Here is a 27,928-nt window from a genome sequence, read left to right on the forward strand (position 1 = left end):
GGCAGGACTGGATCCCAGTCCCCCAGGATCATGACCTGAGCTGAAGGCAGATGCTTAACCAATGGAGCCATCCAGGCATCCCAGGCCTATAATCTCTTGAGAGATTGGGAGCTAGACAACGCAGCTAAGTTATTGTTGAGTTCCTGACACAGGTAAACTGTCAGAGATAATAAATATTTATTGTTTTAAGCCACTACATTTTGATGTTAATTTGTTACATTTGTTATTTAGCCTAGATAACCAAAGATTATCTAGGGGATGAAAGAGGAGAAAGAAAAGACTACCTGCAAAGCTATAAATTGGAGTACTAAGTACTTGAAGAAGGAATAGGAAGGATTGGGATGAGATAGTGATTATTTTCAGGCTCGTGTTTGTCTTGTCTGTAGGATTCCCAAGCGGATATATCCATATTAGTCTTTGTCCCTTGCTCTCAAAGGCCTACTCATCCTTAAACACTTAGTTCAGATGTCACTTCTGTGAAACCTTTCTGATTCGCTCAGGCAAAACCTAAATCTTCTGAGCATTTATTTAACGTTATTATAGCAAACTTAAATCGCTTTGCATTGCAATTATCTATTTGCAGTTATTTGTTAAATGCTTGCTAAAATAATGCTTTTGAGAAATTTGGTGTGTGTACCCATTACACACATATTTTCCCTATCGGTACAGATAACAGGTACTCGAGCTTTTGGAACCCACTGAACAAACCTGCCACGGAAGACCTGGAGCCACGCCTCCAGCCCAGTTCCGAAGCAGAACTCCCACCTATACCTAGGCTTAACTCCTCCCGTACCTGGGTTGGGCTTCTCCGCCCCTTAGCTCCGCCTCCACCCAACCCCGATTGGCTGGAGGAGGAAATCGGCCCGACCATTAGTCCTTTCTTGAAGGGGCGGAGCCGGGTTGCGTTCTTGTCTGGCCGACGCAGGCCGAACCGGACCGAGGAGATCCGAGTTGGGCCGAGGCCGGCAGAGCCGCGGCTCAGAGCGCAGGTGGCAGGACGCGCCCCACCCAGCGGCCAGGCGGAGCCAAAGATGCTGGCTTCTGCCACGCTGCCCCTCCTGGGCTCCCTGCCACCTCCGGCCTCGCCCTTCCCGCTGCTGCTGCTGGCGGTGCTGACCGGCCCAGTATCCGGCCGCGTCCCCCGCTCGGTGCCCAGGACCTCGCTTCCTATCTCCGGTAAGGCGTGGGCGCCCCCGCCCTCAGCCCTTCGCCCCGCGCCCGGGCCCCGCCTGCAGGTGCCCGCACCCACCTGCTCTGCCTACGGACCCGGGCAGGCGCAGTGGGGCCCCGCGCCGCAGCGCACCGCGTCCCGCGCCGCCCACGCCCCGCCAGGACCAAGGCGGGACCCCCACGCGGTGCTGCCCCACCGTATCGCTCCCCTGCTTCGCGCTTCGGCTCCCAAGACACGCCCCGGTGGATCCCGCGGCCTTTACTCGCAGAACCGAAAGAGGGTTAAGCCCCTCACCAGGCAGACGCGGACGCTGAGCCCCGGGCAGCGGATGGGGAGTTCCTGAGGTCCTCCATTTGAGTTCCCTCTCCCCTATTCTGTCTTCCCAAACGTACACCGATATCCCTCACGCCAGCTTGACGCCTGTTCTTCTGCCAAACTCATTGGTCTGTCATTCTATTCAAGCCGCCCATCCTTCTGCAGCTCAGCATTTCCATCTGCTCACTTCTCAAATCCATTCCCTTTATCATCGTTTATATCTGCCTGCAACCTTTTTGCCCTGCTGGTAGCCCTCTTCTCCCTAACCCACTTCCCAGGCCTCTCACAGCTCTGACAAAACTCCCATTCTCTGGACCATGATCCATCGTAACCTTCTTAACTCCTCAGCATTGCCTGCTCTCTACTTGTTCCCTACGCTGAACGTTGGGAAACCGTTCAGTGAGTTGATTTAAAATTCTGTTTAAATGATTTCTAAAATATTCAGAAGGAGAAAAGAAAAAAAAAAAAAAAGGAAGGAGATGAGGAAGAAGGCAGAGGATGCCACAAGGTTAAAAATGGTCATTGGAGTGATTCACACTTTAATGGCTTTCTGCTGAGGTGGGCGTGAGCATGGCCACTGACCTTCTTTTCTTCTCCGTGGACAACGAGTGTTAGCTTCCTGTGCAGACAGAGCTAGTGAAGCTGAAAGGACAACCTATTGGCAAAACCTCAGAAGTGGGCAATAGTAGTGTAGAGTCTGAACTTCAGACTAGTGACATTTAGGGTTGCTATGAATCCAGAAGACAAACTTGTGGTCAGAGACTGGGGATTTGTCTGTGCTCAAGCAATAGCCACAAGATAGAATGGAGGTTGCCTGGCTGGGTTGATAACCAGAAATTCAGAGAAGTCTAGATAGCAGAGTGGAACGGAGCTGGGGATATGCAGGGAATTTGGGTGTTCCAGGACTTAAAATGAGCATGAGAGTATAGCCAGGTACAGCATAGACATGAATTTGGGTGTGGGAGGATGGGGTGGGTGGGGCCCCATACATCAGCACAGCTAGGAATGAATGGCTTGGAGCCATTCTGTCTTGAGGGTGGCTGAGAGGGTGTAGCACGTAGAGCTGTGTTGGTGCAGGGATAAGGGCCCCAGAGTGAGCTAAGAAGGTAAATTCATGCTAACTTATTTGTCATCATCTTTAAATAGAGTTTTGAATGATGATACGAAGTTTAGCTTTGGCTCAAATGGAGCACATGCCTAGGTAAGAAAGAAAGGAGCCATTTTGAAACATGTAGTACATGTCAGTTGCTTCCACATATGTTATCTCACTTAATTCTGTCAACAAGCCTGGTTGTTGGTGTTTACAGGTGAGGGAAGTGATGCTCAGGGCAAGTAACTTACTCAAGAACATACAGCTGGTAAGTGACAGAGCCACATTAAACACAGGCTGGTCCATTTCCAAAGCGCACACTCCTGTCTACCCTTTACCTCTCTGGGTGGAAATGGGGTGGGGCTGGGAAGGACAAGAGCAGTGGGAGAGACAGGGGATAGTCTCCTAAAGTGTTGGTGAAAAGAGTGAATTGTTTCCCTTCTAAGTAAAAAGAAGTTACTAATAAGTAATAATTAAAAAAAAAGAAGAATTGAGAGGGGAGTACTTACACCTTCTATAGGAATTTTCAAATTATGTATCATATTTCTATGAATAGAAATTAGACTTAATATTTATGCTGTTATTTTAATAAAGCATTCCATTTTTATAGAAAAAGCATACTTGACTGCATGGTGTGCTAAATATTCTGGCCTCCTCAGTCCTCTCTCTTTGGGGAGGTTTGATAGTTGGCCTGGAAAAGCTCTGTTTTTCACCCTCCTGGCTGCTAAATAAATGGTACTTTGAAGAAAACAGAAATTGAGCTCTTGAGCTGTGTCCTTGTGGACCCAACCCTTATGAAGCAATGGCTGATATCACTCTCCCCTCTCACCCTCTCTTCCTGCCAGAGGCGGACTCCTATCTCACCCGGTTCACTGTCCCTCAGACATATAATTACTCTGTCCTCCTTGTGGATCCTGCTTCCCATACGCTTTATGTCGGCGCCCGGGACACCATCTTCGCTTTATCCCTGCCCTTCTCAGGGGAGAGACCCCGCAGGGTGAGAGATGAAAGTGGGGATGGCCCCAGAGCATGTGATTAGATACATAGTTTTTTGGGATTGATGGGGGACTGTTCATAATAACCAAATATGTAACAGTAGTGATGGTAGGAGGGGGAGTGTTGGTGAAATTGAACATAGGAAGAATGTTCATTATCTTCGCTAAAGGTGATGGCAGAGGTGGGGTGGCTCAGGAGGCTATGAGGGAGGTTCATGACAAGGGAGGAGGCCACAGTGACGAGGTTTCAGGTCACTGTGGGCAGAGGAATCATCAGAATCACCTTTCTTTAGGGCAATAGCTTTTAAACTCTTTTGACCATTCCTTAGTAAGAAATATTTGATGCATTTGACCCAGGACAGGAAGTGTGTATTGAAAGAACCCTTTCTTGAAATAATATCTACTCCCCTATATGTGATACATTCTGATATATCCTATTTCATTAAAAATAAAAGCAGTTGATTTCATTACTCATTAATGGGTGGAGATGTCCAGTTTAAAAAACAATGCTCTGATCAGTGGTGGTGGTGGTCGGGGTTGGGATGGGGGTGGGGGGCTCTGCAGTTCTCAAATTGATGGAGGTTGTGGAACTATTTGACCTACCCTGACTTGGGAGGAATTTGGGGAGAATCTGGAAGAAACAGTTACTTCTCCTTTCTCAGATTGACTGGATGGTGCCTGAAGCCCACAGACAGAACTGCAGGAAAAAAGGCAAGAAGGAGGTAGGTGTGAATCTCGTCCCTGTCCTGAGTGTCAGTTGAGATCTAGTTCCAGTCCCTGACTCTTGTGTCTGTCCCCTGCAGTGCTCCCATCTCCAGGGACTCTAACGCCATGTCATCACCAGTCATCTCTGATCTCAGAGCTGCCTCTAACTGTCCCAGAGCTGCCTCTAACTGTCCTACCCTACCTTTCATTGTACCTGCTGCTTCTAATTCTCTCTAATCATCTCTGACCCCCAGGACGAATGTCACAATTTTGTCCAGATTCTCGCCATTGCCAATGCCTCTCACCTCCTCACCTGTGGCACCTTCGCTTTTGATCCGAAGTGCGGGGTTATTGTGAGTGACGGGTGGGAGGATGGGAAGGGTCTTCTGTGAGTGACCATGAGGGGGGGCATGCTTAAGGCAACACTTGTGCATGATACACGTTGGGGGTGAGGGATGTCTTCACAGGGTGGAGCCTTTGTCTGCCATGGGAGCGGGAGAAGGTTGTCTGTAGAAGGTAAGGTATACAGAGTGTAGAGAGAGGAGAGATGGTGAAGGGAATTAGGGATGCTAACTAATCCCCGGAGAGGATAAATCCAGGAGAGACTTCAGAGGCCAGTAACTCATGTTTCCTTTGCTCTGTGTACACTTTGTCCAGGAAGCTTAGGTCCATTTCTTAATCAGCACAATCCATGCCTGCTTCTTTGTCCCAGGGCATGTGACTCTCTCTCACTCCCTTCTCCCACTTCCACTGCCAACTTCATTCTGTGTGGGCTGTGACCCTCAGCTCTCATGGCTTCTGAGGTCACTGCCCACTAATACAGTACCCGGATCTTGCCTTCAAAGTGGGCACTCTGTCAGTCACGTTTTCTTCTGGGTCCTGTTCATTGCTGCTGGAGCCCTAGGCATCTCTACTCTCACCCTCAGGCAGGCTTGGGACATGTGTACCCCTGATCACCTCTAGGCTAGTCATGGCTTCTGGAGGTAAGGGGACTGATGGCATCTCAGGAAGGTCTTGATGTTTTTGAACTCTCAGCTTTTCCCATCAGTTATCCAGCAGTCACTGGTCCTCTGCCAGCACACACTTGTGACAGGAACCTAGGATGAGTCAAAAGCCTCCCATGTTCTTTGTATTCAGTGGCTTTCCTTCCTGCTCCAACGAACAATAGGAGGAGTGCAATGACTCCCTTTCCTGGCCCTGATCCTTAATCGTAGATTCTGACTTACCCCTTCTGCAAACTGGAGCACTCCTTGCCACCTGGATCTCATCAGTGCATTTGTCCAAACCCCTCCTTATTGAAGATGATCCTCGTATTTCTGGCTTCGAATGCTGTAATTTATATGTTTGATTGCCCCAGTCAGTCCATCTGGGCTGCCCCCGAGGTTAGCTGGTCTTTGGTTGTGTCCTTTTCGTAATGTGGATGAAAGACTCTTCACTGGGGTGTGGATAGCTTCCTCATCTTGGGAAGGTTTCCAGTTCGGGGTGGTATTGAAAATCTCTATATCCCATCAGGTGATGTTGAGGGTATGGTTTTCTTACAGTTCTCATGAAGCTTGGGAAGTAGTGGTAGAACTACCCTTGCCACATAGGTCTTCTTCTGGCTTACACACACTTGGGGACCCTGTGGGTATGAATACCGGCACCATGGCTCAGAGACATCATGATCACTTTCAGTTAGTCTCCTAGAGCTTTCTCTTCTTCCTTGGCTCCCTGAGGGGACCCTAATTGTTGTTAGATTGTATAGACATAAAATGTTTTCTGTACATCCTGTCAGGATTGGACTCCTATCCATTCATGAGAAAATTCAGCAACCAGAGTGAAGCACAGGGTCTGCCTTTGTACTCCCATGACTTTGATCTTGTTCTCTGAACTCTCCTACTTAGCAGGTATTTGAAATGAAAAACCATCCTTTGGTCAAAGCGTGTTTGTAGGAGAATATAGGGTACAGCTTCCTGCCCCTGAAATCAGCTGTGTTAACTCGTCAAGCCATATACAAAGACTGCCCTCTAGACATCCTCAATGCTCTCGTGCCTTTACTGTTTGATCCTGCTACCTGGCAACTCCTTTCTGTTTAAGCAAGTTCTTGCCTTATCCCTAGGACTGAAGCTCTCTCATCCCAGAGTGATGACTTTGAGACCATGTATAACTATTACGTGCGAGCTTTGACCACTCACTCAGAGTTGATTGCTCAGAGAAATGCAAGTTCTTGCAAAAGGCAATTCAAGCACTGGACCCCCCCCAACCCCCAGCTCTAACAATGTGGAGTGCTGCCATTCAGTGACAGCTCATTGGACATTGGAGGAAAAGATATTAGTTGGCTTTGTTGAGGGAATTTTAGCAGTTAACAGAGGAGAATGCTGGACTTAACAATAGCAATGACAAGACTTTCCGTTGCGTTGATGATGTACTCTGTCCCAGGTGTGGTACTATGGACTTCATATTCGAGACCGAGTTTAGTACTTAGCACTGCACTGTGATATTTAGGTATTATTTATCTCCATTTTTCAAGCAAGAAAATAGAAGTTCTAAGAAGTTAGGCACCATGTCTAATATGTAGCTGGCAGAGGCAGAGTCAAGATTTAAATCCAGCTATGTGTCACTCTGCCCCACAATCCTGTTCTTCTAATCCAGCCTGCAGCACAGAACACCTTATCTGGTTTCAGTGTCTTGTGACATTTGTTCTGTTTTATGTGACGGGGACCATCTTTTCTTTTCTTTTTTTTCCCCCTAACCATCTGGGGAAGGTGCATTCTTATTCTCAAGAACTCTTCTTGGCCAAAGCCAAAGGATGGATTCCAGCCCGACAGCTCATTGAGAGCCTTCCTGACTAGCTCTGTCTTTCATCTGGAGGGACTTGGCTTCTGCACAACTGATGATACAATGAGGAATCCCAGCCTTCAGCAGAGACTGTAGTGGAGGGGTCTTATCCCCTTCAGACCCTAACTAAATGTCACTTTGATGAGACAGTAATCATAACCTATCTAGTTAATAGGAGCCTCACTTGCTCAAAAATTATAAGCCTACATAATATAGTGATGCCATTTGGGGAAACTGAATGAGGACTCGTTTTGACCTACTAAGTTTTAAGGGGCTCATAGGCCATCTGGGTGAAGAAGTCCAGCTGCCAAGTGCAGACACAGACCAGAGATTGGAAGGCATGAAACTTTCAGAGAATTTGAAGAATAATTTGCAAAAAAAGTCTAACTGAAAATGTAAGAATGAGTGAGGTCATTGGAGTATATGTGACGAGGACTAAGGATAGATTTTACATAGTTAGGGTCTAGAAAGGAAAACAGAAGCAACCAAAGGAGATAGAGAAGCAGCAATTAGATAGGGGAGGGTGGTAGACTTTCATTAGAGAAGACAGACTATTTGAAGGAGGGGGTGAGCCAGAATTACCAGCTGCACCATAAAGATGAGGAGGATGAGGACTGAGAAAAGGGATCCTTGGTGAAACGTAAGGGGGTAGTCTTTGGCACAGGAATGGGAGAGCGTGATTTGTTTTCTGGGAATACCAAGGGATCCAGGTCTGGTTGGAAGAAAGTGTTCATTTTGAGCAGTAGAAAGGAAGTAATTTGGGCTAACAGGTTTGTATTCTAGGCAACGGGGAGCCATTTTGTCAGTCTCTTGCTCAAAAATTTATCCAGGCAGTGACTGATACTGTAGGTATATTAACCTGTGGCGTAAATTGCAGGCATGGCTAGGCAGTGTGGAGAGGAGGAGCTTACTGCTGCCTTTCTGGGGACAGGATAAGAAGAACCCTGTCAGCATGTTTTTTTAATCTTTGTCCAAAGTGCCCAAGCATCTTGGTAATCTCTCACTGAGCTGTCATCCATCTCTTTTCTCAGGCTAGGCTGCCCTCACTGCCACCCAGCTGGGCTGCTTGTGCCCCTGTGGGCTCATTCATTCTGGAAGACTCTCTTGAGCCAGTATTCCCTTTTTGGGGACCTCAGATCACACCTTATTTTAACAGGCCCTGTTCAAGGCTGTCTTGGTAAAACAAAACCATATTTGTGGACGGTAGTTACTAGACAAGTGGTCAGAATGGGCCCATAGTATACTTACACTCAGGGGCTAAGTGCGGCTCCTCCATCCACCATCAGTGTAATTGTGCTCCAGTGACACCATATGCCCTCTCTAGTGAACTGGACGTGTCGTGTCTGCCTCTTTCATGCCATAACTTCGATTCCTAACCAGCCTAACCATTAACTTCTCTGCCCGTCTCTGGTTGAAGTCATCCCTGGTTTCCATTTTTGGATATTATCTTGAGGGCTGGCTTAGTGCTGGTGCTCAGGTAAGGTAATTTCTGGCTAGTCCTGGCGGACTCCTTCATCTTTCGCCTCCTGTCCAGGTCAGTCCTGCTGTAGTCGCTGAATGAAGAAGGCGGTTACTTGCCAAAGCCTCAAATTCTGACCTGAGTTTCAAGTCTTCGCTAACTTTGCAGATTCCCTTCCCCCATTCTATGTATCCTTGACTCTGGTCCTGTCCTTTATCCTTGGGGTAGGAGTAGAGGGAGGAAGGCCCTTCTCTCTAAGTCTCTGGGCTTCAGATGATCTTATATTAGCCTGTACTCTTCTTTACCCTTCCTAAGAACTCCAGCTGTCAGGAGGCCTGTTCTCTTCCCTTCGTCCTCCCTGTCCTGTCACATAGTCCCCAGCCAGTTGCAAAGCCCAGCATTTCGGAGGAAAGATCTGCCTCTCGGCCTCTTAGTGTCTTCTAGGACCATCTGTGGGATTCCTTCAGCAGGGCATGTGGGTGTTGGTACTAGGGGAATAGCGGGAAGAGGAATAAACTGGCAAAAAGGGGGATGGCAGAGATGGGAAATGCTGGAATGGGTGGGTGAATCAGAACAGCAGACTGGGAGTTATGGGGGTGGTAGCAGATGAATGGGAGATGAATGGAAATTGAACTTTTCCTTCATCTGACCATCTTTGTAATTCTCACTATGAGCCTGTCCATGACCCTAAACCAATTGCCCCCTTCTGGTCTGTAGGATGTGTCCAGTTTCCAGCAGGTTGAAAGACTTGAGAATGGCCGGGGGAAATGTCCTTTTGAGCCAGCTCAGCGGTCAGCAGCTGTAATGGCTGGTGAGTGGGGAGAGCCCAGGACCTGGGGCTCTTTGCTGTAATTGCCTCCTTCCTCACCCCTGCTGTTGGGATTTCTGTGTCTTTCTTTCCTTTTGTTGCAATGTCTATTATTCCCCTGTCTCTTTCTGGCCTTTCCTATTCTTCCCACAGTGCCTGTGCCCTCCTGCTTTTCCCCAGATTCTTCCCCTGGGTTTTCTCTAGAGTATGTATTCTCTGCACCTCTAGTGTGAGTGTTTGCTCTGTTAACCTCATTTTCTTTTCTCATAATGCTGTCCCTCCCACCCCCATTTATATGAGGAATCTACTACAATGCATATTGCAATACATTTAGAAAAAGTACGGAGAAGAACCTAAGAAATCTTGTAGAATAGCGCTGTCCAAAAGCACTTTGTGGGACAACAGAAATGTTCTACGTCTGTGCTGTCTAAAACAGTAGCCACGAGCTACACGTGGCTCTTGAGCCCTGGGACAATGTGAATAGTTTGACTGGAGGAAGGAATTTACGTGTCTGGTATCTACCAGCTTTGCATAGTTCCAGGGTTTCAGAAAACCACTGCCAATAGTATGGGATATTTCTTTCTAGCTTTTTAAATAAATGTGTGTGTGTCCTTGCATATGCACTTGTGCATATAAATTTTGCTGGCCAATCCTTTGTTGCTCAGAGGAATCAGTAATCGGTAATGACTATTAAACAAATTCCTGTTCTTACTTCCTTTGACCAAGCTGTATACAGTTCAAGTGTGCAATGGTTCAATCACAGTTGGTCCCTAAATCTTTTCTAGAGAATACATAATCCTGTAGCAACCACAAAGTGAATTGTTTGTGTGGCACGTAGCCTATCTTTTAGGTCAGACTACCCCCACATACACCCTTCAAATTCAGTGAGAGTCTAGCCATTTTCTCGCAATAGTGTAAAATAAACAGGTAAATAGAAATTTTATGAGTGTGTGTATATTGTAAAACTTTTAAATGTCATGCCACATGGATTTAATTTTGAGTTTTGTCATGAAACTTTGTATCATAGGCATTTTTATGCAATTAAAAAAATTTTTTTTAAAGATTTTATTTATTTGAGAGAGAGAATGAGCAGTGGGGAGGGTTAGGGAAGGAGGGAGGGAAAGAGAGAGAGAGAAGAGAGTCCCCGCTGAGCAGGGAGCCAATGCGGGGCTCGATTCCAGGACCCTGAGATCATGACCTGAGCCAAGCCAAAGACAGATGCTTAACCGACTGAGCCAACCAGGCACACCCAATTAAACAATTTTTTGTGAAGAAAAATTTTAATAATATGATGCTACCCATCCTGTGAGAATTCCATAATTTAATGAAGCAGTCCCAAGTCACTTATTTAAGTTTATTTGATTTCCAGGTTTATTTAGTTTATCTCAAAGCTTTTGCTAATACCCATAACACTGTAATGAACATTTTTGTAAATAAGTTTTTGTCCTCATTTTAGATTATCTCACGATTCCTGGAAATGGATTACTCTATCAAAGGGTGTGAACATTTTATGACTCATTATTTGTTGCTAATTGAGTTTTTAGAAAGAGTGTACCAATTTACACCCTAAATCAGCAGAACGAGAGTGTTTTGTTTTTTTCTCACATAAATTTCACTAGAATACTATTGTTGTCACTTTGAAAAATCTTTACTAATTTGAGGCTAAAAAATGGCACCTTGTTTTAATTTATATTTCTTTGAATATTAGGAAAGTTAATATTAGGAAGTTTTCATATTTTAGTACTTATTTTTATTTCTTCTTTGGTAAATCCATATATATATGCACACCTGTATATAGATCCAAATATATATTCTTGGATTTGGTAAATCCAAGAATACTCATATTCTTGGGCCAATTATCAGATGGGATATGTGTTCTGATCTATATCTCTTCCTTTGTGGTTATGTTTGTCTTTAAGCTAAATCCTTCTTCAGTTAGAGAGCAGATAAAAATTTTTCTTCTTACAAATTTTTCCCCCAAATGTTTAACTCTTTGATCTGTTTGGAACCTACTTTGATGAATGGCATGAGGTGAAGATCTAAATTTATTTTTCCCAGTTAGCTAATCAGTTGACTCAGCAGCATTCATTGTACTACTTTTTCTTTCTTTACTGACTTTTGCTGTTAATTGTTGTAAAATTAATTTTTACCCATTCTTTTGGGCTACATTTTATGAATAACAAAAATTGTGACACAAGATCTAACAGTGAAATTTTTTTCTTCCTTGGGTCTTTATAGAAAAAGTCTTAAAAACTATTTATACAAATTACTTAGTCCTACAGTTAATGACTTCCCTTTTTGGAAAGTAATAAAATAACAAAAACTTTTTGGAAATGAACATAAACTCTCAATCTGATAAATACAAGATTTGTCATTTTTATCATTCACCTGCAGTTGAAATTGATGAAACCTTGTTTATAGTCATACATGTTTTGAATAGAAACAGTTATTAGTTTTCTTGGCTTTTTATCTAGCATCTTTGGCAAAACTCTGAGCCAGCCATTGGGTCATTAAGAAAGATTTATCAGTTTTATCGGTTGTCTCTTGATTCTACATAATTTTTTATTAACAAAATGACTTCTTAATTACAAACTCTAAGGTAATCAATTAACATACTTTTTTATTTCAAGCAGTAATATATATATACTCTGTCTTCTGCATGTAATCTCTGTGTTCCAGTCAGCAGGTGAATTCATATTAGCATGTGGTTTAAGAACACAACTTTCGTAAATAAGATCATTGTATGACAAAAGAACATTTTCAAAAAGGAAAGACATTTTTCAAAAGGGTTTTTTTTTTTTAAAGGATTTTATTTATTTATTTGACACAGAGAGAGAGATCACAAGTAGGTAGAGAGGTAGATGGAGAGAGAGAGGGAAGCAGGCTCCCTGCTGAGCAGAGAGCCTGATGCGGGGCTTGATCCCAGGACCCTGAGACCATGACCTGAGCCAAAGGCAGAAGCTTAACCCACTGAGCCACCTGGGCGCCCCTCAAAAGGGTTTTAAATCTTTTTTTTTTTTATTTTAAGGTTGCCTTTCATCTGATAACTGATGGAAATGACTATAGAAGTCACTTTCTAACTATTTAGAATGGCTAGTTTCTCCATGTCTCTTTCTGTCTTCGATCCAAATCACAGTCAATACCAATATTATACATTTTCTTCTGAAGTTGGTACTTTATAGGGTTATAATTTAAATTTCTTTAAGCTTGACCCAAGGGCCAGTATTCAGTTGGAGCTTTCAGTGTTGATTTGTTATATCCTGCTGCCCCTTTGTTTTGAAAATAGCAGTATAGATAGTAGTGACAACATTATGTAAGAACTAGAACTTAAATTCCCAGTTAGGATTTATAAAAATGTCCTTGAGTATAATAGAGGTATTTTGAAATAGAAAGAAGAGCTTTTAGTAATGAAAATATTATTAGAATGTAATAGCAGAGTATTTCTCATTTAAATTTTAAAAATTACAGTGTGCATTGTGGATAATTGAGAAAATATAGAAATATATAATGAAGGAACTGAAAAGCCAATTGTAATTCAGTTATCACCAGGTAGCCACTGTTTTTGAGTATTTTCTTCTACTGTGTTTGTTTGTCCGTGTGTATATTTGTAATACATTGGCATTATTGTACATATGCCACTTAATTTTGTATACTGAACATTTGCTCATAGAATTAATTATTCAAAACATGATTTTTAGTGATTGCATACTCTCCCATCACTTGAATTAGCACAGTCTATTCCCATATAATTATACGTTCAAAATGTAAGATAAATGATTGCTTTTATAAATATTGCTGCAGGGGAAATTTTTTCACAGAAATGTTTATTTAAATCCCTTACACAAATCTAATTAATTGCATATGAGTCCATCCAGAAAGTAGAATTTCTGGGCCAAAGAGTGTAAAGGTTTTTATGGTACTCAATGGATTTGGCCAAATTGCCCTCCAGTTAGTCCCTCCAGCATTGACAAGAGGCCCTCTTTCATTGCATCCTTGTCAGTCCCAGGGAATACAGTTAATAAACATACAGTTGGGCACCTGAGTGGCTCAGTGGGTTAAGTTGTTGCCTTTGGCTCGGGTCGTGATCCCAGGGTCCTAGGATTGAGACCCGCATCAGGCTCTCTGCTCTGCGGGGAGCCTGTTTCCCTCTCCCACTCTCTGCCTGCCTCTCTGCCTACTTGTGATCTCTCTCTGTCAAATAAATAAAATCTAAAAAAAAAAAATACAGTCCATTATGACCTCCTCCGAGCCCAATTTTATGTATTTTTGCCTGCATCTCCATTAGTGAGGTTGAACAACTTTCCATGTGTTTATTAGTACTGGCATTTATTTAGGAAAAAGCCTTAGAAATCTTGTCTTCAAATATGACATGTATTTGTAATGCACTTAGATAAAATTAGCATTTTCTCAGTGTCTCTTTTTGCACTGTTCCAGTTTGGAAAAATGCAGATAATTTGATGGTAATGTTCACATTAGCCTAAGAACACTGGCACTTCCTTCTGTCTCCTCTGGAGGGTCTTTGCCTTCCACTCATCCTTTCAAGGTTGGTGTTCCTTGGACCCCCTCTCAGGGTCCTGTTCTTTTCTCATTCTATGTGGTTGTGGTCTCAACCAGCCTCACAGATTTGTTTCCACTGCATTCTGATGCCTCCCAGACATTATGTGGAGCTATAGACTATGTTTCCAGCTGCTTTCCAGACATCTTCACATAGTTGTCCCACAGATCTCAAAGTCAGCATGCCCCAAACCAAGCTCATCATCCTTACTCTCCTTCCCCAAACCTGCTCCACCACCAGAGTCTCCTCCTCTGAGTACACAGTGCTGCTACCTTCCCGTGTACCCCAGCTAGAGATAGCAGTCAATTATCCTCTGTTCTCCTAGCAACATCCTGTAACAGATAGGGCTTTTATTGAGAAGAGCAGGAGGAAGGAGTATTTGTTCTTTCTCTTTGGGACTCTGTCCTGTGTTTAATCATCTCTGTTTGCTCTCATGGTATCTTGTGATGATTGCATCTGCCAAGAAGCACTGCAAAAGTTCCTGATATACTGGGTGCTGCTGGCATTTTGGGGTCAGACCTACCTCTTTTTCTTTCTTTCTTTCTTTCTTTTTTTTTTTTTTTAAAGATTCTATTTATTTATTTGACAGAGAGAGATCACAGGTAGGCAGAGAGGCAGGCAGAGTGAGAGGGGGGAAGCAGACTCGCCGCAGAGCAGAGAGCCTGATGTGGGATCATGACCTGAGCTGAAGGCAAGAGGTTTTAACCCACTGAGCCACCCAGGTGCCCCTTAGACCTACCTCTTAAATTTGGGCGTGTTTGCTCCAAGACTAGCATTCACACATTGATACAAGACAGTTAGAAATGCTGTGTGAACAACAAAGGAAAAGGTAGAATAAATGCTGCATCTCCAACTAGCTAATTATGTCCTCATCGTAGGCTGTTCTATAAAAAAAAAAAAGTATCCAGCTGGCCTCATCCTTAGATAAGGAAATGGAGACTATTAGGCTAGGAGCTAGCTATCTTGGAAAGCTTTGACTGTGTGAAGAAAAGGGAGTGGAGGAAGGAAGGCCAGGGTGTGTTTAAAATCCTTTTTTTTTTTAAAGCTAATGAATGATTAATCCTATTAATTACACCTTCTTTAGAGAGTGAAAAATTGAAACCCCAGGTGCAGGGGTGCAAACCTGCACCTTCCCTTGTGCAGGGAAGTGCAAACTGCCATGATGTGTGTGAGGCTGTCAGTGTTGTTGCTAACACATCTGGGAAGCCTAAGTCTCAGGCTTTAGGCTTCGGTGAGGAGAGCTGTATTCCCACTTTTGATTGTGATGTTTCTTTGGTTGTGATTCATCTCTTGTGGCTTTCTTTCAGTCTTTTTTTTCCCCCTTGGTATTTCCAAAATGAAATATATCTTAATTTGGAGGGACATAAAAGTGAAAGACGGTAACTGCAACAAACATTCAGTGGGTACAAAAATGTAGAAAGGAGAAAATAATAATCATTGTAATTCCATTAATCAGAAATGTGTTATTAACACTGTAGAGCTGTCGCTCCTTCCCATCTTTCTTATGTCTGCAGACATATACGTGTCTTAAAATTATAGGGTTATATCATACCTGATGTATTTTTTTTTTCACTGAATTCAGCACTGCGGGCATCATTCTCTTTTGCCAATAGCAAATGTGTGTTTCAATGTTTACTGAATCGATTCATTCAGTACTAACCTGCCAATGATAGCACATACAGTGATATTTTGTTATATGAGCAATGAAACATAATATTTGAGATTGAGACCGTCCTGGAGAATCTAGGACATGTGGTGATGCTGTGTCCTCCTGAAACTGTGACTGTGATGGCTGCTGCTCCTTTTCCTTGGGTCGTGTGTGTGCATGTGTTACAAGCCCCTTGGTACTCCTGGACTACCTGGAACCCTGCTGCTTCCCCCCAGAGTGTCTGACCCCTCCTGCTGTCCCTTAGGTCAGTGACCTTTTGCTCTTTCCCTCCAAGTGAGTGTGCTCTTTGGCAATTTTGGGCTCCGGAGTTCCTGACTGACCCCGTTAATCCCCCTGTTGATCCCCCTGTTGATCCCTTAGAAACTTTTGGGACCTTTTACCTCCACCCGCTTTTGGGTCTTGACAAAATATTTGTTTGTAGCCACTCCCTACCACCGCCTGCACCAAGTCATGCTCCTGAATATTTGTGACTGTCTCCTCCACAGAGCTCTCTCCATTCTCAGGTGTCCATGACACAGCTTCCATGCTCCATCTTTTTTTTAAAAAAAAAGATTTTATTTATTTATTTGGCAGACAGAGATCACAAGTAGGCAGAGAGGCAGACAGAGAGAGGAAGGGAAGCAGGCTCCCTGCTGAGCAGAGAGCCCGATGCTCAGCTTGATCCCAGGACCCTGAGACCATGACCTGAGCCGAAGGCAGAGGCTTAACCCACTGAACCACCCAGGCGCCCCCGGATCAGTTTTCCACCCGCCTTGGAAGTACAGATGGTTGGCTTATTCCCTGTTCCGCGTGCTGTCAGACCATGCCCTCAACCTGGTTTTGTCCTTCCTGAAGTACTCTGGGAGGGAATGGGGTGCTATTTTATAGCCCCCCTTCTGGCAACAACTCAAGCATGTGGTCTCTGAGGTTTCACAAAGAGCATCAATACGTGCACTGAATGGCGGCCATGTGCCAGGCCCTATGTGGGCTCTACGTTTGGATCACATTTAACCCTCAGCAGGGCTCTGAGTGGAGGGTGGTATTATGTCCCTTCTAGGTTGGAGGTTCCTGAAGCTTATTTGCCAAGATCATACTGCTTGTAAGTATTCAGGGTCCAAAGCCAGGCCTTCCGAGCTCCAGAACACTTGGATTCTTTTCACCATCTCCAGGGATAGAATAGTCTCACCTCCCAACCCTCTAACCCTCTGCTGTTGTCCTCAGAGGCTTTCTGACCCTTTTTAGCTTTGTAGGAAGTATTTTTTAAAATAGTGGTTATTTTTCCAGCACCTGAGACAAGCAAGTTTGCTCAGGCCTCTGTGACCCCAGGGTGCTGGTGCTTCGCCCAGAGTGGCCCTGCTCTCCCCCTTCCTTCCAGACTCATGAGTCTGCATGGCCCGCACTGGGCCTTCCCTGCACCGCCTTGCAGCACACCAGTCTCTCTTGCTTCCCTAGCCTCTCGGACTTGATTTTCCACGTTGTCTTCAGTAGCCTCTCCCCTGAAATGGTGGTATCCCCAGAGACCTTTTTCTCACTTCCTCTTTCTCCCTGGCTGTCATGTTCATGGCCAGGTTTAAGCCTGACTCCCCAGTTCCCTGACTAGCCCTGTTGCCTGGGTCCGTCTGTCTGATGGCCTTCCAGAGTCTCCAATCACATGTCCTGAAGGGAGTTCAACCTCAGCACACTCCACATCTGGTAATCCCAACTACTTGCTTTTTCTGGTTCTCTCCTCTCATTTCCTGGCTTTGCTCAGAGTATCACCCTCTGCTGTCATCCGTCTTAGAGGCTGGAGATCTTAAAGACATTATTTTATTCCATTCTTTCACCTTTCATATTCAGTTGACTTTCAAATCTTTTTAATTGATTCGGCCTCAGAAATATCCCCCCAATCGAGCCCTTTTATTTTATTTACCTTTTTTTTTTTTTTTTTTTACACCATTTTCTTTCCTTTGCTGCTACTTAATTCCGGCCTCCACTCTTGCCTGGAGTGTGTGAATGGACTTAACTAGCATTATCTTCTTAAAGCCCAGAACTGGTCATGCCACTCTTTCCTTCAAGAAAATCTGCACTTTTCTCTCTTACCTGGAGAATAAAGTCCACATCCTGTGGCAGAGCAGCCTCTTCACATTTGGGTGCCCACATTTCACCTCCAGCTCTGCTCACTAGCCCAGCAGGCGCCCGGCCTCCGCCAGAGCTGCAACTACAGGGAGCACCCCATGTCCCTGAACGTGGCTCCTCTCTTCCCCACCTGCTTGCCTTCCCCCCTGCAGTCCAGCCCCCTGGCAAATTGCTCCTTCCTCAGACCCAGCTTAGATGTCACCTCTTGGGGGCTGCTCCCCCCCATTTAGAGGTAGCTGGGTCCTCCTCTGTGCTCCCCCAGTGTCTTCTGATACCTGAACCCATGTTTGTCTTCCACACTCGAAGGGGGAGCTCTTGGAGGCAGTGTTGTGCTCAGCACATGGCACAGTGGCTCAGACGTAGTGGGTGGTGAAGGAATGCCACTCTGTTCTCTCCAGAATTCCTGGGAGACTCAGAACTCCTCTGGGGCTCACGACCTACTACCCCTGAGTTATTGTCTCCTAGTTGCATGTGAGCACTTGTCTGTGTTATAGGGCGGCTATAGGTGCCTTAGACTCCTCCCACAGAGCTGTACCTCCCCTTCCTAGTGGGGATCTGTGATTTCTGTCTTCTCCAGTCCCCACCATCCCTGGAGCACCTGTGCTCCTGCACTGTACCAGGAGAGAGGGTCCTCCTCCTCGCTGCTTTCTCTGGCTGCCTGTGCAGCGTTCACGAATCCCGCAGGCTGGTGTTCCTCCAAGGGAGGTCCTGAATCACCCACATGAGGGTAACTCGGGCAGCTTAAACTTAGTTCTTGGACCCTCCCCTAACTCTGCTGGGTGAGAGTTACTGGGCCCGGGGACCGGGAACCTCTGTTTTGATCAATTCCCCAATGGGTGCAGGTACACCCTAAAGCTGTGACTGGTTCCGGAGCAGGGTCCACCCCCATTCAGAAAGAGCACCAGTTCCCTGAGACATGTGCCAGAGTGGGAAAGCGGAAGTCAGACCGGGCATGCTGCAAAGCGAGCCCCCTTCCTGGAGTGTCAGGGTGCCATCACTACAGTATGGAATAGAGGTGGCCCCAAAACAGCCATGACAACAAACAAGCCAACAGACAGACAAAGCCTGATTCTCACCAGGGCAGCCCTTCCTCTTCCTTCCTGCACATCAGCATGCCGGCAGTTTTCCCTTAACACGGGTGGCCTTTCCCACCCTGGAGCGCTTTGTGTCTACGTTGACTGGAAGTGAGATGCTGCTGTGTCTGCAACCCTTGGCTTCCCTCAGTCGTCTCTGACAGCCTGTCTCCTCCCTGTCGCCCTGCAGGGGGCGTCCTCTATGCTGCCACTGTGAAAAATTACCTGGGGACGGAGCCGATTATCTCCAGGGCTGTGGGTCGCACGGAGGACTGGATTCGGACAGAGACCTTGCCCTCCTGGCTTAACGGTGGGGAGAGGGGGAGGGGTGCTCGGTGGGCGACAGAGCTGGCTGAGGCCGAGTGGCCCCAGGCTGTGTCTGTAGTAACTGAGTCCACTGGTCTCCCCAGCCCCAGCCTTTGCTGCAGCCGTGGCCTTGAGCCCAGCAGAGTGGGGGGATGAAGACGGAGATGACGAGATCTACTTCTTCTTTACGGAGACTTCCCGAGCATTTGACTCATATGAGCGCATTAAGGTCCCACGGGTGGCCCGTGTGTGTGCGGTGAGACCACTGTTCCAACTGTTTGTCCTCTTCTGCTCTGCCTGTCCTGCCTTTTCCTCTCTGGGCCTCTGTCTTTGTGTCTGTCCTCTGTCTCCTTCTTTCCTCTGTCCCAACTTCTTTTCTGGGAGCTTGGGGAGTGTGGGGAAAGGCTCTGGCCTTTCACCCCTATAATTACCCTTATGACAGACTGTCCTCAGGAGGTAGACTGGTGGAGAGGTCAAAGGCAGGAACTTTTGAGAGCTAGTCCTGGATTCAAGTCCCGGCTCCACCAGTTCCTGCCTCTGTGACTCTGGGCAGCTCCTTTAGCGTCTTTGAACCTCCCCTGTGAAATGAGGATAGTAATGACCTCTAGCTATAAGGGTTGTTTCAAGGACTTAATGAGGTGGCTCATGGAAAGCTTATAGGGCAGTATTTCATAACTGCGCAACGAACTCAGTCACTGCTATTGTTACTGTGACCCCATCCAACCCTGGATCTCCTTATCCCCTATAGTACTCTGTACCTCCATCCTTGCTTTTCTGTGCATCTGTCTTCCCATCTGTCTGTGTCTGCCCTGAAGACAGGGAAACCTCTCTTGGTGTCCACATGCCTCCCACAATGTTGTTCTTCTAAAGAGAATTTCCCATGCACTTGTCACCCCAGGGAGACCTTGGGGGCCGGAAGACCCTCCAGCACAGATGGACGACCTTTCTGAAGGCTGACCTACTCTGTCCAGGCCCTGAGCATGGCCGGGCCTCCAGTGTCCTGCAGGACATGGCCATTCTCCGACCTGAGCATGGATCGGAGACCCCCATCTTTTATGGCATCTTTTCCTCCCAGTGGTGAGGGGAGCCTGGTGTGGGGGAGAGTTACGGGGTGGGGGATGATAAGGGATGGGTGCAGTGTCTGTGCTGCCTGCTTCAGAGGGGGTGGGCTGTCCCTGGAGCAGGCTTCATGGCTCCCTTTGCCTTTCTCATGGGTCCTCTTATTTGTCAGGGGTGAGTTGCTGTTCCCATGTTCCCTGCAAATATCTGCTTCCAACCTGTGACTCTTACAGGGAGGGGGCGGCCATCTCTGCTGTCTGTGCCTTCCAACCCCAAGACATTCGGACAGTGCTGAATGGTTCCTTCAGAGAGCTGAAACATGACTGCAACAGGGGACTGCCTGTCATGGACAACGATGTCCCCCAGCCCAGACCTGGAGAGGTGAGGGGGTAGGACGTCTCTTCACTTCACAGAGAAAGGGCCCGACCAGGGATCACAGATGCTTCCTGGCCCCTGGGAAACTGTCCCTGTTCTGTGTTTCCTCTAGTGCCTCACCAACAACATGAAGCTCCAGCAGTTTGGCTCATCGCTCTCCCTGCCTGATCGTGTGCTCACCTTCATCCGGGACCACCCTCTCATGGACCGGCCAGTATTTCCAACCGATGACCATCCCCTGCTCGTCACTACAGATACAGCCTATCTCCGAGTTGTGGCGCACAGGGTGACCAGCCTCTCAGGGACAGAGTATGATGTGCTGTACCTGGGGACAGGTATGTTTAACGGCCCAGCGAGGAGCCCACCCAGGGGACACGTGCTCCTGTCACAGAGCGGGTCCTGCGCGTACAGGTGTTAGTGTCGCCAGGCACAGGGGCGGTTCTGTCATTCTGTCTGGCCACCTGTCTGCTTCCTAGAGGATGGACACCTCCACCGAGCTGTGCGGATTGGAGCCCAGCTCAGCGTCCTGGAGGATCTGGCCTTATTCCCAGAGCCACAGCCAGTTGAGAGTATGAAATTGTATCAGGTGAGTTATAGATTTGGGGGAGTGTGATGGGGGTTCCTCTGAGTCCAGAGCCAGTTTGTTACTCTAAGGTCTGGGAGAGCCGGTGTCTTCTTCCTCACTCTCTTTCTGTAGAATTGGCTCCTGGTGGGCTCCCGAACCGAGGTGACACAAGTGAACACCACCAACTGTGGCCGTCTCCAGAGCTGCTCAGAATGCATTCTGGCCCAAGACCCTGCCTGTGCCTGGAGCCTCCGGCTGGGTGCGTGTGTGGCCCATGCTGGCGAGCATGGCGGGTGAGTGTTGCTGCGTTGGTCTCTTGCCTGTTGTCCCAGGGCACCCGCCCATCCACGTGTTTGTGTCTGTCTCGTCTGTCTGGGTACCTGGATCCTCAGTAGAGCATGCGATTCTTAATCTCAGTGTGAGGAGTTCAAGCCCCATGTTGGGTGTGGATCCTACTTCGTTTTTATTTTATTCTATTTTTTTGAGAGTGTGAATTGGAGGTGGGGGCAGATGGTGAGGTTGGGGTACAGAGGGAGAGGGACAGTGAGAATCCCAAGCAGGCTCCACACTCAGTGCAGGACCGATGCTGGGCTGGATGTCACAGCCCTGAGATCATGACCTGAGCTGAAATCAAGAGTCAAATGCATAACTGACTGAGCCACCCAAGCATCCCCAAGTGGAGCTACTTAAAAAGAAAGTATCTCATCTATTAATGCTGCCCAGTGTGTGTGTGTGTTTCTGTTTGTGTCACTTGTGTGTCCATCTGTCAGTCCATTCTGACTGCCTGGTGCTGCCTCCTCCGTATCCTTGCCGCTCTGCTGGACCTGCCCTGACTGTGAGACTGACCTCCAGGTTGCACACACTTCTCAGTTTTCACTTTATAAGAGCTCTCAGAAGTGTTTGCACTCTTGACTGCTCCCTCTGAACTTCCTTGCGATCCTCTTGCCTTCTGTGACCCTGCGTAATCCCATATTTCCTCCTGCCCCCACCAGTCTGTCTCCCTTACTGATTCCTTTTCCATCCCACTTCCGAATGTTGGTATTCCTTGGGGTTCAGTCCTTCCTCTTACACTTCCACACACTCTCGAAGTGGTCACATTCCCATTATCTTTACCACCGAGTGCCGCTGACCACCACTGATGTGTCTTTAGTTGACCTGTGGGATTCCCTGCCTCGCGGTCTACCTGATAGTCCCTTGGGAGGCTTCACAGGCAACTCAAGCTTAGCGAGTCTCAGCACACACTGTTGTTTCCTCTTTCCTTCATGTGCTCTACCTGTGATTTTCATCATTGTAAGAAAGGGACCTCCACCCAAGCCAGAATTGCCCTTGCTGTCGTGAGTTTGTATTGACTCTAGCTCCATCTGTCATATCCTCAGTCCACAGCCATTCCCCTCCTTCTCTGCTGCTATCACCCTAGTCCAAGCCATCATCACTTCTTGACTGGATTATTCTGGCAATCTCTTCACTGGTCTCCTTCGACCATTGGGGCATCCGACCATCTCTTTTCCCCTCAGCAGCCAGCTTAAAATTGTATGTCACATTGAAGCAAATCCCTGGCATCAAACCCATCAGAAATATTTCAGTATATATCTCCCTCAGGTCAGGACTCGCTCTCATTTTTTTCTTTTAAAAAATTTTAAAATATTTTATTTATTATTTGAGAGAGAGAGTGCGAGCATGAGTGGAGGGAGGGGTAGAAGGACAAGCAGATGCCCCAGTGAGCATAGAGCTCACCATGGGCTCCACCCCAGGACCCTGGCGTCCTGACCTGAGCTGAAGTCAGCGCTTAACTGACGGAGCCGCCCAGGTGTGTCCCCTGCCCCCAACAAGAACTCTGTTAAAAAACATTTTATTATAAGGGATTTCAAACATTCAAAATTTGGATAATACAATGAATTCCTATCACCTGTTGCTCAACTTCACAAATATCAACTCCTGACCTTGCTTCACCAATACCCTCACTCACTCCCTGATGTTTTAGAGCAAATCTTGAACATCATATCACTTTATCCATAAATCTGGCAGTATACATCTTTAACACAGATGGAATTAAAAATGAAACCGTATTATCATTATTATCCCATAAATTTAATGTGACAAGACATCCAGTCAGTGTTCCAATTTTCCAGTTTTCTCAAAGCCAGCGTATACTTTAAGATAGTTGCTTAAGTTAGGATCCAGACAATGTCCATCAATTTAAATTAGCGTCTTTCTTAAGTCTTTGACATTTTTGGTGATATTCCCTTTGATGAAACATTTTTAATTGATTGCTTGGAAAGTATTTTTTTCAAACTTACTTTGAGATTTCCTATTTTGAAGCCCAGTTAATTTACAGTATATTTGTACATATTACTGAACCACAAGGCTACCAAAATTTTAGAAGTAAAGACTTTTTTGGGGAATCAGTTTTTCATTAAGAACTTTGATCTGGTGGTTTCTTTTGGGAGAACTTCTAAATGCTACAACAAGGCAAGTGCTTTATTGTTTTAATACCTATTAAAATAAGAATTTCGTTGTTTTTGGATATCCTGTGTACTCAGGGTCCCCTTAAGATATATATGTTTGGGGGGTGTGAGGTATGTCTATACACTAGTTTATTTCTTGGTAATACAGGAAATTACCAAGTTGGTATTTCTTTTTTTTTAATTCATTTTTAAAAAATTTATGTGAGAGAGAGAGAGTGCATGTAAGGGGTGAGGGGCAAAGGGAGAGGAAGAAGGAGAGAAGCAGATGCCCTGTTGAGTGCAGAGTCTGAGGTGAAGTGGGTGGGGCTCCATCCTAGGAGCCTGAGACCATGACCTGAACCAGTATCAAGAGGCAGACACCCAACTGACTGAGACACCCAGGCATCCCACGGAGTTGGTACTTCTATGATCTCTATCCTCCACACCTCAATTCATACAAGTGAGTAAAAGAAACTGTGGAGTTCCCGTGGCTATAGCTTCACATATGGCCTCTCCATGTTCCTAACTCTCAGCCAAACTAAGTGACCTTGGTTTTACCCAGAAGACTGTAATGTATTTATACCAGTCTTGGAGCTCATTTCAGGGACCTTAATTCATGTGGAAGGCATTCACACTCAAATGGAGTCTATCTTTGCTTGAGGCTTTTGTGTGTTCAGATAGAACTTGATCTCCACTGATAGCTTGGGGAAGGTCTCCCTCTGGGGAGTGGTGACAGGGAGTTCGGAGTGGGCAGTCTGCCTTGCTGTCAGGCACAGTCCACACATATCCTGGAAGTACCAGGATTGTGTTGTTTGAAGCAGGTGTTGGAGAGAGAAATTTCCTCCATAGAGAGGAGCAGCCTTTATGAAACAAAAAGTCATCTCCCCGACCCTCATAGAATTTTGATTAACTTTTATAGAAAAGAAGTTTTCTCTCTTAATAGAAAACAGGTTAACTGTAGTTTTTATGTTTTTTTTTTTTTTCTTCCCCAGAGAAATCCTGTGGTTACAGATACCCAAATACATTTCATGGAACACTAGTATGCATTTTTAAAAAGTGCCCTCCAAACACCTTTCCAACAGACTTACTGCAAATTTAATTCTCTGTGGTCTGCTGGAAATACGTCTAGAATTGACTTGGCAAGTGTCATGAATAGTCAAGGGAGTACTGGGGGGAAATTTTACATTAAGAGAATGTTGATGGATAGTTTCAGGAGTGATTTATGAGAGGATGGGGGCTGTGATTTCATTCTGTTACTGAATGTTCATTGGTACTGAGGAAATCAGAAGGGGATGCTGGCACTGGATTTACCAAGTGTTCTCTTCTGTACAGGCTGGTCCAAGACATAGAGTCGGCAGATGTGTCTTCTTTGTGTCCCAAAGAGCCGGGAGGTCTGTATGGTTTAGGGGAATGTGGGTGGAGTGGGTGAAGGGGGCTAGAATGCTGTCCATTTGGGACCCACTTTAAAAATTGGAAGATATGGCAGCCAGTGACTTATGGTCTTACTGTCTTTGGGCACCTCCTTTGTATCTTTGTCCCCACAGCCCCTTCTTGGGTCTGATACCATGCCATCATTTACCGTGTTACAGCCCAGCCAGTAGCATTACCGCCTTTCGTGTCTCTGCTCTCTCTCCGCAGAACGCCCAGTAGTGTTTGAAGTTCCTGTGGCTACAGCGGCACACGTGGTCTTGCCATGTTCCCCAAGTTCGGCATGGGCGTCCTGTGTGTGGCACCAGCCTGGTGGGGTGACTGCACTTCCCCCCCGGCGGGATGGGCTGGAGGTGGTAGTAACCCCAGGCGCCCTGGGTGCTTACGCTTGCGAATGTCAGGAGGGGGGCGCGGCCCGTGTGGTGGCTGCTTATAGCTTGGTGTGGGGCAGCCAGCGGGGTCCCCCAAGTCAGGCCCACACAGTGGGTGCTGGACTGGCCGGCTTTCTCCTGGGGGTTCTTGCAGCATCGCTGACTCTTCTTCTGATTGGCCGGCGTCAGCAACGACGGCGACAGAGGGAGCTTCTGGCTAGAGACAAGGTGGGCTTGGATCTGGGGGCACCCCCATCTGGGACCACAAGTTACAGCCAGGACCCTCCCTCGCCTTCTCCCGAAGATGAGCGGCTGCCCCTGGCCTTGGCCAAGAGGGGCAGTGGCTTTGGTGGCTTCCCTCCACCCTTCCTGCTCGATCCTTGTCCGAGCCCAGCCCACATTCGGCTTACTGGGGCTCCTCTAGCCACATGTGATGAAACGTCCATCTAGGGCAAGTGACTGCTAGTGCACAGGTGACCACTGGAGGGGGATGACCATTGAGATGCTGGGGATACTGAGCCTGGAAGATGGTTATGGGCTATGAGTTCTCTTTGGTCTTTGCATCATCACTTAGACTTCCGTGTCTGCCCTCTCTGGGCCTGGCTGGGCTCGGAGCCAGGCCTGTGCTTGATCTCCTGATTCTCATGAGAGATCAGAGCTGCTCTCTCCAGTGAATCAGGACTTTTCCCACTTCTGCCCTCTGAACCGCTGCAACTCCTTCAGCCTTGGCTCCCTATCTTGGGCTGTTAGTTTGAGGTTGGGGAATGGGCCGTAGCTTTGACATTGCCTTCTGGTGGGCCCTGGCTGGAAGGAAGAGCGCTAGAGGCAGTGGGGGCTAGTGTGCATTAAGTTCCTTTGTTCATTCTCTTAGTTTATGGGATTCTCTGTGGGGAGTGCATGATCCCCATGTTGCAAGATAAAATCTCTGCCCTGAGATGTCCCCCAACCCAGTTGTCCTTCCATGAAAGTGAGTGTCAGTATGCAGGTGTTTGTGGAAGGCCTGGCCACATGTGCATGCAGGACTGGGCTGGTACTCAGGTGTACCCCTGGGGGTCAGACCCAGTGCTCAGGTATATCCCGGGGGGGCAGGTGGGGAAAGGTGGGAATGAGGCATTGCCTGCAGAACTTCAGACCCTGTAGCCAGTGAAGGAGTGGCTTTACTTTCTAAAAAGAAACAAACCACCACCTGGGCCCCATCACCTATAACCCTTCTCTTGAGTAGAGGAAAAACTCCCAAAGTGACCTTTTGGGCGGGCGGGACAGTGGTACGCGTGACCCAGTCATTCTTTGTTTTTGCCTCCCGGCTGCCACCACTGCCACACACAGCTGTTCTTTCTCTTTGGCTCCCGTTAAAAAGACTTCACAACCTTCTAAGTATTAAGGGACAACAAAAGGGGAACAGTCATAGGAAATACAAGTTGCATAAAAATAGGTTTGTATCAGTGACTTTACTCAGGTTGACACCTTTGCCCTAAGTTAGAAGTTCTCCACCTGGGGTCCATGGACTCCCTGTAATCGTATGCAAAATGTTGTTGGTACATGTGAGTCTGTATTTTTATGGGGAATGGGGTGGGTGGGTATGGTTTTCATCAGCTTCTCAAGGCCTTAACCAAGTTAAAGGACTATGCCTCGAGGTCGCCACCCAGTGGTCAAGATGAGGGAGTGCCAATGAGCGGCAGTTCTTCCAGCCCTACCATCCCGTTCCCTGTGGTCAGCCCTGGGACTCGCAGCTGCTGGATGCCCTCTTGTTTCTCCGGTTCTTGGAAGCTGGGCTCTGCGTGTATTTGAAGATACTATCAACTCCTACCAAACATAAAGACCTCTTCCTGCTTCACAGCTCCCAGTTGCTCTAGGCTTCTCCTGCTCGGTTCTGGTCTTGGCCCGTGTATGTGCCTCGTTCATCCCTGGTGAGGGACCTCTCCCCCCATTCCCTGAGCTCCAGTGAATGGTCCAACCCCTCCCAGTTGAAGTTTTTGGCTCTACTCTCCTTGGCAGCAACCTGTGAACTATTCAAAAGAGTCCCCTTGGGTTTGGAATTACCAGTGGCTTTGCCACTAATATGTGTATGATTTTCAGCAAGTGATCTAATGTAGGAACACTGGTTTGTTCAGCTGTAAAGTGGGGATAGTAATACCTACCTCGGGGTTGCTGCAAGGATTGAATGGGAAGACATGTAAACAATAAAGCAGTGTCTACACCAGTAGATGTTGTTATTGCAAACATTGACCTCTGATGCCATAATCCTCTAGCTGAACCGTGTGATAACCATGACACCTGAGTCAACCTAAGCCCCATTCTGCGGGAGGAGAATCGTGGCCTCACACAGACTTCTGTCCCAGGTCATCTCTGGCCAGGTCTTAGCTGCTGATGTCCAGGTTTTGGGAGGATGGGCCCGTGGTTTTTATGATCCTCAGATGAGCGTGAGCTTAGTGACCTTCTTAGTCCTCTATGGGACTGGTCTTGTGTTTTTGTGTTTATCCTCACTTTGTTCTCTTAAGGTGATGGATTTGTTCCATTCTGGGGGAGGAAGAGAGGTGAGGTGATGTCAGAGGGGCCCGGGGTCTCTCTGAGGAGGAAAGGGACCAGAGGACAGTGGATTTGGGGCATTTGGTCCCTGGACAGGACTCTG

The 27,928-nt window shown here is 46.8% G+C and overlaps 1 protein-coding gene across 5 annotated transcripts; it reads left to right on the plus strand.

The window, feature by feature from the left end:
- The first annotated feature begins 888 nt into the window (after positions 1-888).
- On the plus strand, positions 889-27,502 carry SEMA4F (ssemaphorin 4F). 5 transcript variants are annotated; one of them, XM_045079070.1, is made up of 15 exons: positions 1,063-1,176; positions 2,794-2,844; positions 3,422-3,573; positions 4,234-4,293; positions 4,531-4,629; positions 9,270-9,363; positions 18,942-19,061; positions 19,162-19,313; positions 19,956-20,134; positions 20,350-20,497; positions 20,604-20,826; positions 20,968-21,077; positions 21,189-21,349; positions 24,833-24,891; positions 25,139-27,502. In XM_045079070.1, exons 4-15 carry the CDS (start codon positions 4,243-4,245, stop codon positions 25,747-25,749), a joined length of 2,007 nt encoding a protein of 668 aa, XP_044935005.1. In that variant the 5' UTR covers positions 1,063-1,176; positions 2,794-2,844; positions 3,422-3,573; positions 4,234-4,242; the 3' UTR covers positions 25,750-27,502. The 5 variants fall into 5 exon arrangements, with proteins under 5 accessions (XP_004742323.1, XP_004742324.1, XP_004742328.1 ...); XM_004742266.3 differs by lacking the exon at positions 2,794-2,844 and having other exon boundaries at positions 889-1,176; XM_004742267.3 differs by lacking the exons at positions 2,794-2,844; positions 4,531-4,629 and having other exon boundaries at positions 889-1,176.
- The last annotated feature ends 426 nt before the right edge of the window (positions 27,503-27,928 follow it).

The sequence above is a fragment of the Mustela putorius genome, unplaced genomic scaffold (genome assembly GCF_011764305.1).
Source record: "Mustela putorius furo isolate JIRA1106 unplaced genomic scaffold, ASM1176430v1.1 tig00000281_pilon_pilon_pilon, whole genome shotgun sequence".
Classification (NCBI taxonomy): Eukaryota; Metazoa; Chordata; class Mammalia; order Carnivora; family Mustelidae; genus Mustela; species Mustela putorius.

Excerpts from the sequence above, each read along its gene's own strand:
- SEMA4F (XM_004742266.3), top strand. The coding sequence starts at position 1,032 with ATGCTGGCTTCTGCCACGCTGCCCCTCCTGGGCTCCCTGCCACCTCCG. Across the intron at positions 1,177-3,421 it reads GACCTCGCTTCCTATCTCCG|AGGCGGACTCCTATCTCACC; the intron begins GTAAGGCGTGGG and ends TCTTCCTGCCAG. Across the intron at positions 24,892-25,138 it reads GTGTCCCAAAGAGCCGGGAG|AACGCCCAGTAGTGTTTGAA; the intron begins GTCTGTATGGTT and ends CTCTCTCCGCAG.